Source organism: Centroberyx gerrardi, chromosome 7, assembly GCF_048128805.1.
Source record: "Centroberyx gerrardi isolate f3 chromosome 7, fCenGer3.hap1.cur.20231027, whole genome shotgun sequence".
Lineage (NCBI taxonomy): Eukaryota > Metazoa > Chordata > Actinopteri > Beryciformes > Berycidae > Centroberyx > Centroberyx gerrardi.
The window spans coordinates 2811961-2824584 of record NC_136003.1 but is presented as its reverse complement, the minus strand read 5'-3'; the positions used below and the strand labels follow the sequence as shown (position 1 = coordinate 2824584).

General features: G+C 42.7%; 1 protein-coding gene across 2 annotated transcripts in view; it reads left to right on the top strand.

Annotated features, from left to right (window-relative positions):
* Positions 1-12624, top strand: part of ap2a1 (adaptor related protein complex 2 subunit alpha 1) — a 40596-nt gene that overhangs the window by 15199 nt on the left and 12773 nt on the right. The window contains exons 8-15 of one of the 2 annotated variants that reach the window (XM_078284678.1): positions 169-306; positions 793-975; positions 1212-1309; positions 1418-1649; positions 3117-3305; positions 3730-3884; positions 8509-8571; positions 9740-9822. In XM_078284678.1, the coding sequence (XP_078140804.1) occupies positions 169-306; positions 793-975; positions 1212-1309; positions 1418-1649; positions 3117-3305; positions 3730-3884; positions 8509-8571; positions 9740-9822 (1141 nt within the window). The remainder of the gene's footprint in view (positions 1-168; positions 307-792; positions 976-1211; positions 1310-1417; positions 1650-3116; positions 3306-3729; positions 3885-8508; positions 8572-9739; positions 9823-12624) is intronic. The other variant, XM_078284679.1, reaches the window with a different exon arrangement.

The following is a 12624-nucleotide window of genomic DNA, read 5'->3' as shown; positions in this document are numbered from 1 at the left end:
TGTTTCCTATAATCCTGACGCCCCACATACAACCTCACCGCACAGCAGACACCTCAGTTTTAAACAGGATACAGGATATCCATAGTGTACTAGTAGACACTGTCTATATAATTACACCCTCTCTCTGTCTCTTTCTGTCTCTCTCTTTATCTCTCTCTGTCTGTGCAGACTGAGAGGGATGTGAGTGTTCGTCAAAGGGCAGCCGATCTGCTCTATGCCATGTGCGACCGCAGCAACGCCAAGCAGATTGTAGCCGAGATGCTCAGCTACCTTGAGACAGCCGACTACTCCATCAGAGAGGAGATGGTGGGTGTGAGAGCTTACCAATATACATTTTTGTGCCACACTATATTCCATTTTGTCCATGAATGCATGTGTATGTCACTAGCTGTTTCCATCCAATTGTCAAGTGAATTTTTTATGCAAACCTTTGAAATGTTGAGGGAAAAAACAATGTGAATTTGATGCGTTGAAGTGAATAAATTGACTTCCTGAACATCAAAATAACTTCCAGCAGGAAAATGAGTATTGACAAAGAAATACACTTGGTAATATTCTAATGTACCAGCTAATGGTCATACAACTGCGATGGAGACTTAAACATGTTAGAAGTGAGACAAGACAACGTGTAAGATGTAAGTAGACGGATGTAGACATTGGATGCTACCAGGTGTTTGGGGTTGTTTGCTGTAGTCGGTTCGGAATACATTCTCACTCCTCGGGGTGGAACGCACATTTCCACATGACAGATTCCCATGCTGGAAAGTGATTTGTTCTTCCTTCTCCCTTAAGGTGCTGAAGGTCGCCATCCTGGCGGAGAAGTATGCCGTGGACTACTCCTGGTACGTGGACACCATCCTCAACCTCATCCGCATCGCCGGAGACTACGTCAGCGAAGAGGTATGGTATCGCGTCATCCAGATCGTCATCAACCGAGACGACGTGCAGGGCTATGCCGCCAAGACCGTCTTTGAGGTATGACCGCATGAAATCATGACTCGTCAAATCTAGCTTTAGGCAGTAGCAGTGGTTTAAGAGACCATTCTGCTGAGAGGGTCACAGGTTTGATCCTCTGGCAGCCGACACTGATGCTCTTGAGTCATTTGTACTGTATAGTTGTGTCTCAGGTCAATTTGTCAAGCAGCAAATACTAATTTACACAGGAATTTTGTGTGCTAGATGGAAAAACAATGAACAAATGTGTTCTCCAGGCCTTGCAGGCCCCTGCCTGCCATGAGAATATGGTGAAGGTTGGAGGCTACATTTTGGGAGAGTTTGGTAACCTCATCGCTGGTGACCCACGCTCCAGGTATGTTGGTTATTGGCTGCCATGTCACCAAGTTGACTATGTAAACACCAAATAGCCAGTTGTACTACTATAAACATTTCTGCGGCTTTCTTGCTGTCTGTCCTCCAGCCCCCTGGTCCAGTTCAACCTTCTCCACTCTAAGTTCCACCTGTGTTCTGTGCCGACCCGGGCCCTGCTGCTGTCGGCCTACATCAAGTTCATCAACCTGTTCCCAGAGACCAAGGCCACCATCCAGGAGGTGCTGCGCTCTGACAGCCAGATCCGCAACTCGGACGTGGAGCTGCAGCAGCGCGCCGTTGAATATCTCAAGCTTTCCTCCATTGCTAGCACCGACGTGCTGGTTAGTTCTGATAACCCTGTCAGAACAAACTGGGTGTTAGGTTAACTCAGTCAGCTATTGGCACACTCCCTAGCCAGTGGCAGTGGTTAACACCTTACATCATAGACATGACACACAGCAATAATTTCATTTTGACCCAGCCTCCACAAAGTCAGTGTAGATGGATAATGATGACAAAATGACCTATAAGAAACAAAAGCGTGATGAAACAAGTGAAAACTAGCATAGAACTAGTTCCATGCTTGCAGCTGTGAGCATCTTGGCTAATGTAATAAAATCAAAAAGCCAATAATCACTCACTATTAAACTTGACAACTAACGTTACTGCTAACATACAGTTACGCCTGAACTACATGTGTAACATTTGCGTATCCAAACTTGTTGTGGCCCAGTTGCAGCACGGCATTTTAAGCTGCTACACCAGCTCCATTAGTGTTCTGCCCATGGTCTGCTGATTGTGTTGAGCCTATCTATGTTTTACCTATGTGTAAGTGAACACAATTCCATAAACAACTCACGTTGTACCGTGAGGAACATTAATGTACCATACAGGGTACATATGTCACTTTTTGTAGGCGTACTGTTTCCAAATAGAAGGCTTCTCAGCTGCTATCCATAGATAACCTCATCTCCGACATATATTTAAGTGACATTGGTTTATGTATCCTCTATTTTGTTTACTGACATGGTGATAAATGACTATAGTAAGCAAAATCTAGTCATATCTACACATTTATATGGCTCAAATGCGCAACAGACAGCTGCGTAGTCTGACAAAAGTAGAAGCCATACGTATCTCCAAAGTTGCGGCTCCGATCTGGCTCCGTTTCAGATCAGTCAGTGTGCTGCATCAAAGTAAATTGCTGCGTATTTCATGCAACCCTTCGGACACAAACAGACGGAACAGAAACGCACCAGGTGTAGCTGAGCCATTAGCAAGGCTGACTACACTAACGCTAAATCCTCAAAAAAATGATTCAGCCCACTTACAACAAAGTCCAACAACCAATTTGCAAAACCTAAATCAAACAATCTAATTGTGTAAAATGATACAACTTACCTGATCAGGAAACCAAGGAACTTGAAATTCATTTTCTACCAGCTAGCCAAACACTTCCACAAGCAATTTGAATTGTAGAGAAATGTGAAATGGAAAAACAAAATGGAAAATGGAAAACAAGGACCAAGTGAAAATACTAGTCTCATAGACACACTAACACATGGAGGTGCTGGCAAGCAGAAAAATCTTGCGGATAAATCTTGCCATCTAAATTGCCCCTAAATGTCACGGGTAAAGCAAGTCTAATGTAAGTGTGATAACTGCTTCCACTGGAACTGGAACTGTCTGTTCCTTGGTGAAAGTAATATTGTGCATCTGTATTGCTCTATTATGTGTAATGTAGTCAGATGTGTTGGTAGTCCTTTCAGCTGTAGCCCACAGTATGGTTCTTCCCTGTCCCATCCCAGGCCACTGTTCTGGAGGAGATGCCTCCCTTCCCAGAGAGAGAGTCGTCCATCTTGGCCAAGCTGAAGAAGAAGAAGGGCCCTGGTGCCGTTTCTGTGTCCGAGCTGGAGGAGGGCAAGAGGGAGGGTGGGGAGCTGAATGGAGGAGGTGACAGGGGGGCAGACACAGCAGCCATGGCTGCCTCCAATGCTGTAAGTAGAGCCTCTGCACAATGCTGGTTTGCGTGACTGCGTATATTTGCAGGTGGGCAGTAATGTGGAAAGAGATATGTTAATTGCATGCCAGCACTGTGTATTGATTTCAGTTGGACTTGTTCTGGGTGTGTTGAGATAATGGAATGGATACATGGGGCATTGGATTAAACCTCACTTATCCCTGAAACTTCAGCAACTATATGAATGGTAGCATGTTACCACGGGCAAGAGTGGACAATGAGATGTGGCAACATATCAACAGCAGCAGCCTCTGGACCTTTGTCGCATGTCTTCCCCCTTCTCTCTCTCCCTCCCAGTCTCTCCTGTCTCTCTCTACTTCAAACTGTGTAACAAAGGCCAAAAATGAATCTTAAAAAGGCTTTAGTGGCTCTATATTGTAATCTCCTTCTGTGTTTTCCAGTCCACCCCCTCCCCATCAGCAGATCTTCTCGGGCTACGTTCCGCTGCTCCAGTCAGCTCTGCCACACCCAGTGCTGGCAGCCTGTTGGTGGATGTGTTCTCCGAGGCGGGGCCCGCCACTCCCTCCGCTGCCGTGAATGACGATGGCTTCCTAAGGTGAAAGGTCATCTCTTGATGGGCAGATGTAGGACCACCTAAAGCCACAGTCTAGTATGCGTAGCTCAGACAAAGCTGCCTGGTAATGTTGCAGAACTGCCCAAGGAAAGCGGCAAAGTCTGCTTGCTGTTCAAACGGTGTCTCTCATACTGGACTGGGGCTTGAAGACTACAAAGAATGCTAAACTGGTCTTGGACCTGAATAGAAAAGATTAGCCCCCTCACTTTGTCACATACTGTTGTTTCCTCTGTTAAACTACTATGTAATTAGTTCCGGTGGTTTGTGGTGTGTTTGTGCTGTTTAACTACCATGTAACTAGTTGGGATGTGTCTGTGCTGGTTGTCTCTATCTGTTGGCTCTTTCTTCTTTTTGCTTTCCGTGTTTGTCTAATACAGACCTGCCAACCTGGACGCACTTTGACATCAAAATACACTGGCACTAGTTGTTACTTTAAAATACGCCAAAAGAGGCCTGTTAGTTTTTTAACCTGATAAAAAAATGTCACCGGGGCCTGAAGCTAGGATGATTGATAACCACATAATGTCATTCCAGTGAATCAGTACTCTCAACTTTGATATGTCCCTCCCCCTTCCTCCTCCTCATTCTGTTGCTGGCTGGTTTTCCTCCAGTAGACAGCGAGCGCTGAGTTTGAACTGCCATACCGAGGTAAACGCATTATGAATTTACTACTAAGTCAACATATGAAATAAAACAAAACAAGGCAGGGTTCTCTCCAGAAAATTTCAACAGAATGGTGCTCAGGTGCTAAGGAGCTTTTGCATTTTCATACCTCCTTTAAAACCATTTCCTGCATTCCAGGGCCTTAAACACAAAAAGAAAGCCTTTAGACCAAGAGGGTTTAGAGCCATAAATCATGACATTTATGCCAATGATCAAAGTAATCTTAAATTGTATTTTCTATGAACAGATAATCAAAAAAAATGTCAAGCAATGGTGGTCTTAAAAACATAAACATAGTTATGAAAATGATATCAGGATCAGGATCTGCTCTCACTCTCTTCCTATCAACCTGTAATATCCAACATATCCCAATATCCCCCCATACCTTTTTTTCTTTTTTTTCCATTCCTGTTTTTATTTTATTATTTTGTTTCACTCTCTTATTCCTTTCATTATTTATTTCTTCCTTATTTTGTAATCTATCATAATATCTATAGCAGTGTGGTTAGGGGAGGGAGGATGGGTTGGGTTAAATTGTTGTCGGAGATGGGGTGAGTTAAAGACAAATGACAATAATAGGTGGATAGGGTACATTTTTGGAGGAGGGGTATCTCTTATATCTTTACTCAAAATTCATCCTTGGATGAATCAATGAATCCATTTAATAACTACTCAAAAAAAAAAAAAAAAATTAGAATTAAAACATTACAGTTGCAAGTGAGGGATCAAAGTGGCGCACCACCACTGTTACATTCTTTGGGGAGAACCCTGCAAGGTTTGATGTGTTAAAAGATAATTCCGGTTATTTTCAAGCTTTCTTTATATAAGTCTTTATATTCCTAGTTTTTGCCGTCATGACGATTGTGTTGAAAATGTTATCACTTCATACATCCAGGTCGCCAGTAGCACTGCTGCCCAACACGCACACACACAGGGCCAACGGTAATCTCCAACAGTTGAAGCGATTAAAACACGACCTTTCAACACAATAACACCCACACTGCAATAGGACCTCATTTCCGTGTCCATCCTCATTTTGTATTTCTATTCTTGGTTTACACAAAAATTTGTATTTAAAAATAAAAGTAGATCCGATCTCCCAAACATGAACTATCTCTCCTAAAGGGTATCCCTCCGCTATGTTCTCTTCTATGCTATTTGGCGAAATTATGTTCTAAAACGCCGTACCAAAGGTCCATTGAAAATCACAGGAGTGGGATCTGTTGTTGAATATGTTCACGAACGTGTTAAATGTACGTTTTCAGGCAATTTTAGTGGCCTCATTCAAATGAATGGGAGGTAAAAGTCCAATCGCTACAAACTCGTCCCAGCTGCATCTGATTTTGGTGATTAGCTTATATTCTGGTTTTCATGGCGGTCAAGTGCTGAATAACCCCCATGTCAAAACTATGTGGAATATTGCTTTAAGCTCTTAATCGGTGGCATGTTGTAGTAGTTAGCATAACGTTGGCTCGTGATTAAGCTTAAACTTTCCAGCCACTGACTGATAAGACAGATAGAAAAAAAAGAATGGTGGGTTTTAGCACCACGCTGCAGCAAAAGTGAGAGCAAAGTCTGACACTCACGAGGCCAAACTGAAGAATACAACTGTCACCTGAACTATGTTTGTCTCAGCTAAGTAAAAGTGACACCTACAATCATACTGTGTCAGATCTATGGGAATGTTATCTGTTGTTCAAACTAAGTAAAACTCAGATAATTAGGCCTATCCTCCGAAGCTGTAGGTTTTGCCTATTTATTTATTCAGTTATTTAATTTTATTCATGTCACTTTTACTGCCAATTTGTGTTGAGCTACTGTAAATGGTGCAATATTTATTTCAGGTACACAGTAGAGGACTGCATTGGGATTGGGATCCCGCGGGACCCAACGCAAATCTTGCGGGAGCGGGCGGTTTTAACTTTGCTGCGGGCGGGAGCGGGCGGTCAAAAAATAAACTGCAGGTCCCGGGATTTAGCTAGCTAACCAGAAGGATGGAGACGAAGTCAACAAATGCAGTTGAAAAGAAAATCAAAGCAGGTCATTACAATACCAAAGCAAGGCAAGTCTGACATTTGGACAAATTTCTCAGTTGTTACTGACAAAGATGGAAAGGAACTGGACTTTGTTAGTTGCGACAAATGTGAAAAAGTATTAATCTACAACGGGCACAAATCTGGCACCTCTGGGTTGAGGCGACATACCTGCTCCGTTCTCCCCGGTCAAAGTAAGCTCTTCAAGGATAAAGCACTTCTTCCTGCACATATTTACAAGATACTATCGAGAAATGTGTGGCACTTTGCTGCAGAGTAGAGGACTGGATTGGGACCCGACGCAAATCTCGCGGGAGCGGGCGGTTTTAACTTTGCTGTGGGCGGGAGCGGGCGGTCAATAACACACACATTGCAGGAGCGGGCGGTAATGGTCAGAAATCCAGCGGGAGCGGGATTAAGAAAACAGTCCCGCGCAGGGCTCTAGTACACAGTCAGAATGTTGGTGTCAGTGAACAATTAAAAGTAAACTTATCCAAAATGTACTCAATGTTTTTGCAGCACACATACATGAGATGAACATAAGCCAATCTTAAATTCGCACTCGGCGTGATATTGCTACTTTCTCCATGGTTGGCAGGTCTGCTTAACTTGTCTGTTCTCTTTATCTTGCTGTGTATGTGACTGTCTTTCTCTTTCGCCTTTTTCTCTCCTTCCCTTTCTCCACTTCCCTGTGTGTGTGTGTGTGTGCATGTGTGCATATGTGTATGTGCTTTTGGTTTGAATGTGTGTGTCTGTCTCCTGTCCTCTGTTGTGATTGGACATTGACAGAGATCTGGAACAGCCCACCGAGACCTCTGACTCCCTATTGGTGGAGGGTCCCGGTGACTCGGAGTAAGGGGCCAATAGTAAACTACCTCACCTAGAAAACTACAAATATGGCACCATCACATTGTTTTCCTGGGCCATTTAACAGGCTTTTTTCCATATTCTAACCATGTCATTGGTAATTTACAGTATCTTGAGTGGGCAGCTTGATGATATTGTACTTAACTTTAGTCCAGGACAAATGTACATGAATCATTCAGAGTTGCATGAAAGCATCAAATTGGTCTGCATATACAGTTTGATGCCCTTTCAGAATTACATTTTCAGGATTTGAGCCATAGCAAAAATGCTACCAGTCAGCTGTGGTGGACATTTTCCTTTCCTCCAATACCTGCACATGGATTGGAAGACAATTGTGCAACGGGAAATATCACTAACTATGAAATACAATGAAATTGCAATTTTAAGAGAACTAAGAACATTGCCATTTTTCCCATATGCTTGATTGTCGTAGATAGTACAATTGCAATGTTCTTGATTCTCTTAAAATTGTAATTTCATTGTATATCGTTACACAATATCATTGAATTGGCCAATGCATGAGGATCTCAACAGTTTGATCGTATCATTGTCAGTTCAGCAGACATGGAGGAAAACTCATTTACAGGAAAATGGTCGCTACAACGGATCGGTACCATTTTTGCAATGGCCCCACTTGTGAAAATCTTCATGGCATCAAACTGTACATGTGGACCAATTTTCGTGCTTTTATGCTAATCTGAATGGTGTCCTATTTCTGTCCTGTTGGGCCTGGACTAGAAGTAATTAGCCCACGCTTTAGCTAGCCAGCAGATGCCGTTGTTGAATGATCTAATTTTTATACAAACTGGAGTTGGATGCTTTCACTAACCACCTCTGCATTTTATTCTTTTATCCCTCTTTCTGTCTTACGCCTCACTAAAACTCTCCATCACACTGTCTATATCCCCTGTATTGGATGGCTCGCTTCGTCATCCCCACTACATCCCCATCCATTCCTCCTCTGTCCGGTCTATCTGTGTCCATTCTTCCTCTGTCCTGTGGTCTATCTATATCCATTCCTCCTCTGTCCTGTGGTCTCTCAGCTCTGCTCCTCCCTCTGAGGATCCTGCTCCTCCTCTGTCTGAGGCAGACGAGCTTCTCAACAAGTAAGGTTTTTCTTTCTCTCTCTCTCTCTCTCTGTGCATGCAAGCTTTGTTGTGTGTTTATCTAGCTGCAGTCACACATACTGGATGGCATCAGAGTTTTGCTGCTGTCAAAGTGAGAAAGCCAAGAACTGAAAAACAAACTGCGGAAAAAGTATCACTTCCAATTGTTTGACTTTTGGTGCAATGCAGCCATCCAACCAACAGAGGGCACGTTAATAACACAACTGGGTAGTTGGCTAAGCAGAAGACACAGCAGCAGATGTCTCATTCATTACAGCTGGGGCTTCCCACTGTGCAGTGTGTAAAAATAGCAACTGTTGCCAACTTGCTAACTTTGTCACTAGATTTAGTTACTTTTCTGACCTCGAAAATGATTTGCGGCAAATCTAGGTATGATTTTAGACAATGAGCAAAATGTTAATGTGTTGACGCTGAAAGCATTAGGCAACAAATTCAGGGTGCTTGCAGGTTAGGTTCTGAAAAAGTCTTAAAATGTCTTGAATTTGATTATCATTCAAGGCTTCAAAAGTCCTTGAATACTGATAAACACATTTTATAAACGCCTTTGTTTTCTAATTAGAAATCACTCTGATAGGGCAAATGGTAGGCAACTTATTTTTCCTACAAGATGTGTCGATCAGGAGCCAAATTCAGGTCAGTCAGTCTATCAGTCAGTCAAACGCTCTCTCACGTCATATTGAGTGATGTGCTCGCCTGGTGCTACAGTCTTGCTAAACTTTGCAACTGTGGTGGCTAATCTCTGTGGGGGAAAAAATTGCTGGCTAATAATTTAGTTACAACAAGATTGAGTTTTGTGTAACAGGTGTTGAATTTATTAAGTTTGGCCTGTGCTAACGACACTAATGGCAACACCAATGGAGAATGCAATATTTGTGCCAAGGTAAAAAAAATATATGAACAAGTTATCATTTTAATTATCGTTATCGAAGTAAACATTGCGACTATACAAATTATCATCTGGCCCTCACAACAGGGGCACCAAAGACTGATAAAAATCAGGAAAAACCGTGTGTAGGCTCTCATGACAAATGCTTAATATCACATTCTGTCCTTGTGCCTCATAGATGTTGGTTAGTTTTCTGGATATGACAGAATGCCATTTGTCAAAGTGTTGATTAGTAACTTCTCCATTGCCTCCATCCTTTAGGTTTGTGTGCAAGAACAACGGGGTTCTGTTTGAGAATCAGCTGCTGCAGATTGGCATCAAGTCAGAGTACCGCCAGAACCTGGGTGAGTTCTCCCAAACACAGGGATTTAAGTTTCCCGTCAGTATGATGGATTTCCGGCATTTTGGATTTCAGAGAGGCGATAGACCCACAAGAAAAAAGGGGGAGGTGATATTGTGTGCATTTAAGATGGTCAGCCACTCCTGTTTCTGATCTTGGACCTCCCCTCATGTTCTGTTCAACAGCTTGTTCATAACAAAAGATTATACGTCAGCCCACTTCGTTTGACTCCTTAGATTAATACGAGCCTTTTGCCACATTTCTGTATGACACATAATATGGGAATATCCTGCATAGAAATGTCATGGCTGAAGAACAAATAGTTGCCGTGGCTGCTGGTACAAACTGTGTAACACTCTGAGGATGAGATGACTTTGTAATGCTAACATGGCTGTAGATTTCTTCATGTTTCTGCAGCTGTGAGGCATTTGCCTGACTGCATAGTGGGGTTGGGTTTCAGGTCTATTTTTACCAGTTTCTATTTACTGTAATTGAGAACTTTGTTCCTCACAAACAGAAAATGTTATGTATCCGTAACCAAGTCAAACCAATGATGATGCTCTGTAAAATGTCTAAAATACATGGAAGTCAATGGAAAAGTGTAGGTTTTCCTCAACTCTGAAAGGTCCTGAGGTTTCTGCAGGATACAGGATAGGTCTGTTATGCGATTGTCCTTATAGTCTAGATTTCTATGTCAACAACAACTCCAGCTCCAGTTGCTGGACATTTCAGCTTCAGAAAGGTCAGTTCAGTCTTGGTCATCTGATTTCTAGTTTGGGAAAGACTCTTAGCTCATATGAAAACTTTGTTCTGTTGTGGTGCAAGATGTAGCTGACAGTTTTAACAGTGTAAGTTTTTTAAAAAAAAATTTTATTGGTGTTCCGGCAACAATTACATATACTTCCTGTTCAGAATATGTACAGAACCACTTTTTTCCATAGTTTTTTAACTACCTGCTGTAATGTTAACTTATCTATAGGGCACATGTGAAACCTCATGGTCTCTAACATCTTTCCCTCCCTACTTAACATCGAAGTAAACACTAGTAGGATGAAACAGAGCTCCCCAGACTCTATATTAAGTAAAAACATCTTTCAGGGATAGTAACTATTCAGTGTATATCGCCAACCTTAATGTTTCTTTTCCAGTCTCTACACTGCAGCCTATGGTATTAATGTACAATTAACATCACCCCTCCTCTACTCTCCAGGGGTAACTATTGACAAAGGAGGAGTGTGCCACAAAACGTAGGATGAATAACAAACTCTCGTTAATAGACCTGTCCCCAATCAACAATAGCGAAATTAGTGCAGTCACGAAATATAATAACCAAAAGAGCAGTGGATCAGTTGTTTCCTTAGACACAACTCTACCTGAACGATAAATCCTGTTTCCAGCAATAAATTCTACAGATGCTAGGTATGGGGGGTAGGCCATCATCTAAGGCAATACTAAAACAAGATAATTTCAATCATACACGCAAAAAGTGTTTTCAATATCTCCCCCCATTTTGACTGCTTCATCTTGATACCAGCCAACATAAATTAGCAAAATAACACTTTAACACATTAAACTTTATATAGGCACAGTCCGTAACTGCATTAGTCGTGTCCATTAACCTCCCTTGTGTGATATTTCAGCTGCATAACCATCATAAACGAAAACTGTTGACTTAATTCTAGATTACATTGCATTTGTCCATTATGCCTTGTCTTTCTGCATCTCCTCAACATACCTCCGTGCTTCTGATACGGTTTTGAAAAGCTGGACCTTGTCATCATGTGTGATGCACAACACCGCGGGGAAAAGCATCCTGTAGGGAATCCCCAGTGCTCGGAATGACTTCTTTGCCTCCAGAAACTCACGTCGCCTTTTTTCCACCGCAGGTGAAAAATCCTCAAAGAGGTGAATGCGGTTCATGTTTCGTGCCTTTTGCATGACCAGCTGTTTATCTGCGTAGTTGTGAAGACGAATGTATACAATCCTCGGTCTCGTTGACTCCGTCCGCAGTTGTGCAGGACTGCGATGGCATCTGTCCATCTTGATCCGGTCGTTTTTCACCGTGAGATTCAGGATTTTTGGTAGCCACGTCTCGAGGAAGTCTTTGGTGTTGTCACCCTCTGTGCGTTCTGGCAAGTTGACGATCTTTATGTTATTGCGTCTGGACCTGTTCTCCTGGTCCTCTAGCCTGTTGATAGCCTCACTCAGCCGCGCCTCGGTGTGCTCAAGTTTAGCTAGCAGCTGAGACACCGTGTCTTCTGTGTCGGAGATTCTTTGTTTGCGTCTTTTACCTTTTCGCACACCGAGCTCACTGATTTGGCTATCTGATCGAGTTTTATATCCAAGCTGGAGCTGAGTTTGGCAAATACTCCTTCACTTATCTTAGTTACCAGGGGCCTCATTTATAAAACTGTGCGTAGGATTCACGTCAAAAGGTTGCGTACGGACGAAACACAGAAAGTGCTTACACACAAAAATATTCCGATTTATAACACAGTGCGCACGCACGTCCTACGCAGGTTTCCCTTTATAAATCACAATCAACTTGAAATGTTGCGCACGTGCGCGAGCCTCATACTCCGCCCCTTAACTCCTACAATTAACCATATATGGTCAATGAAACGCCCTGAATGAATACTGATGTGTATGTAAATGTACTTGTCATTCCATTCTCTGTGTGAGAAATTGGCAAAGCCGGACCAGACGGAAAAGAGAAATGTCCCCGGTGGCGTCAGTTCGGGCGTCACCAACCAGAAACAGTTTGTTGAGTGACAACATGTCACAGCAGTATTTAATGCTGCAGCTC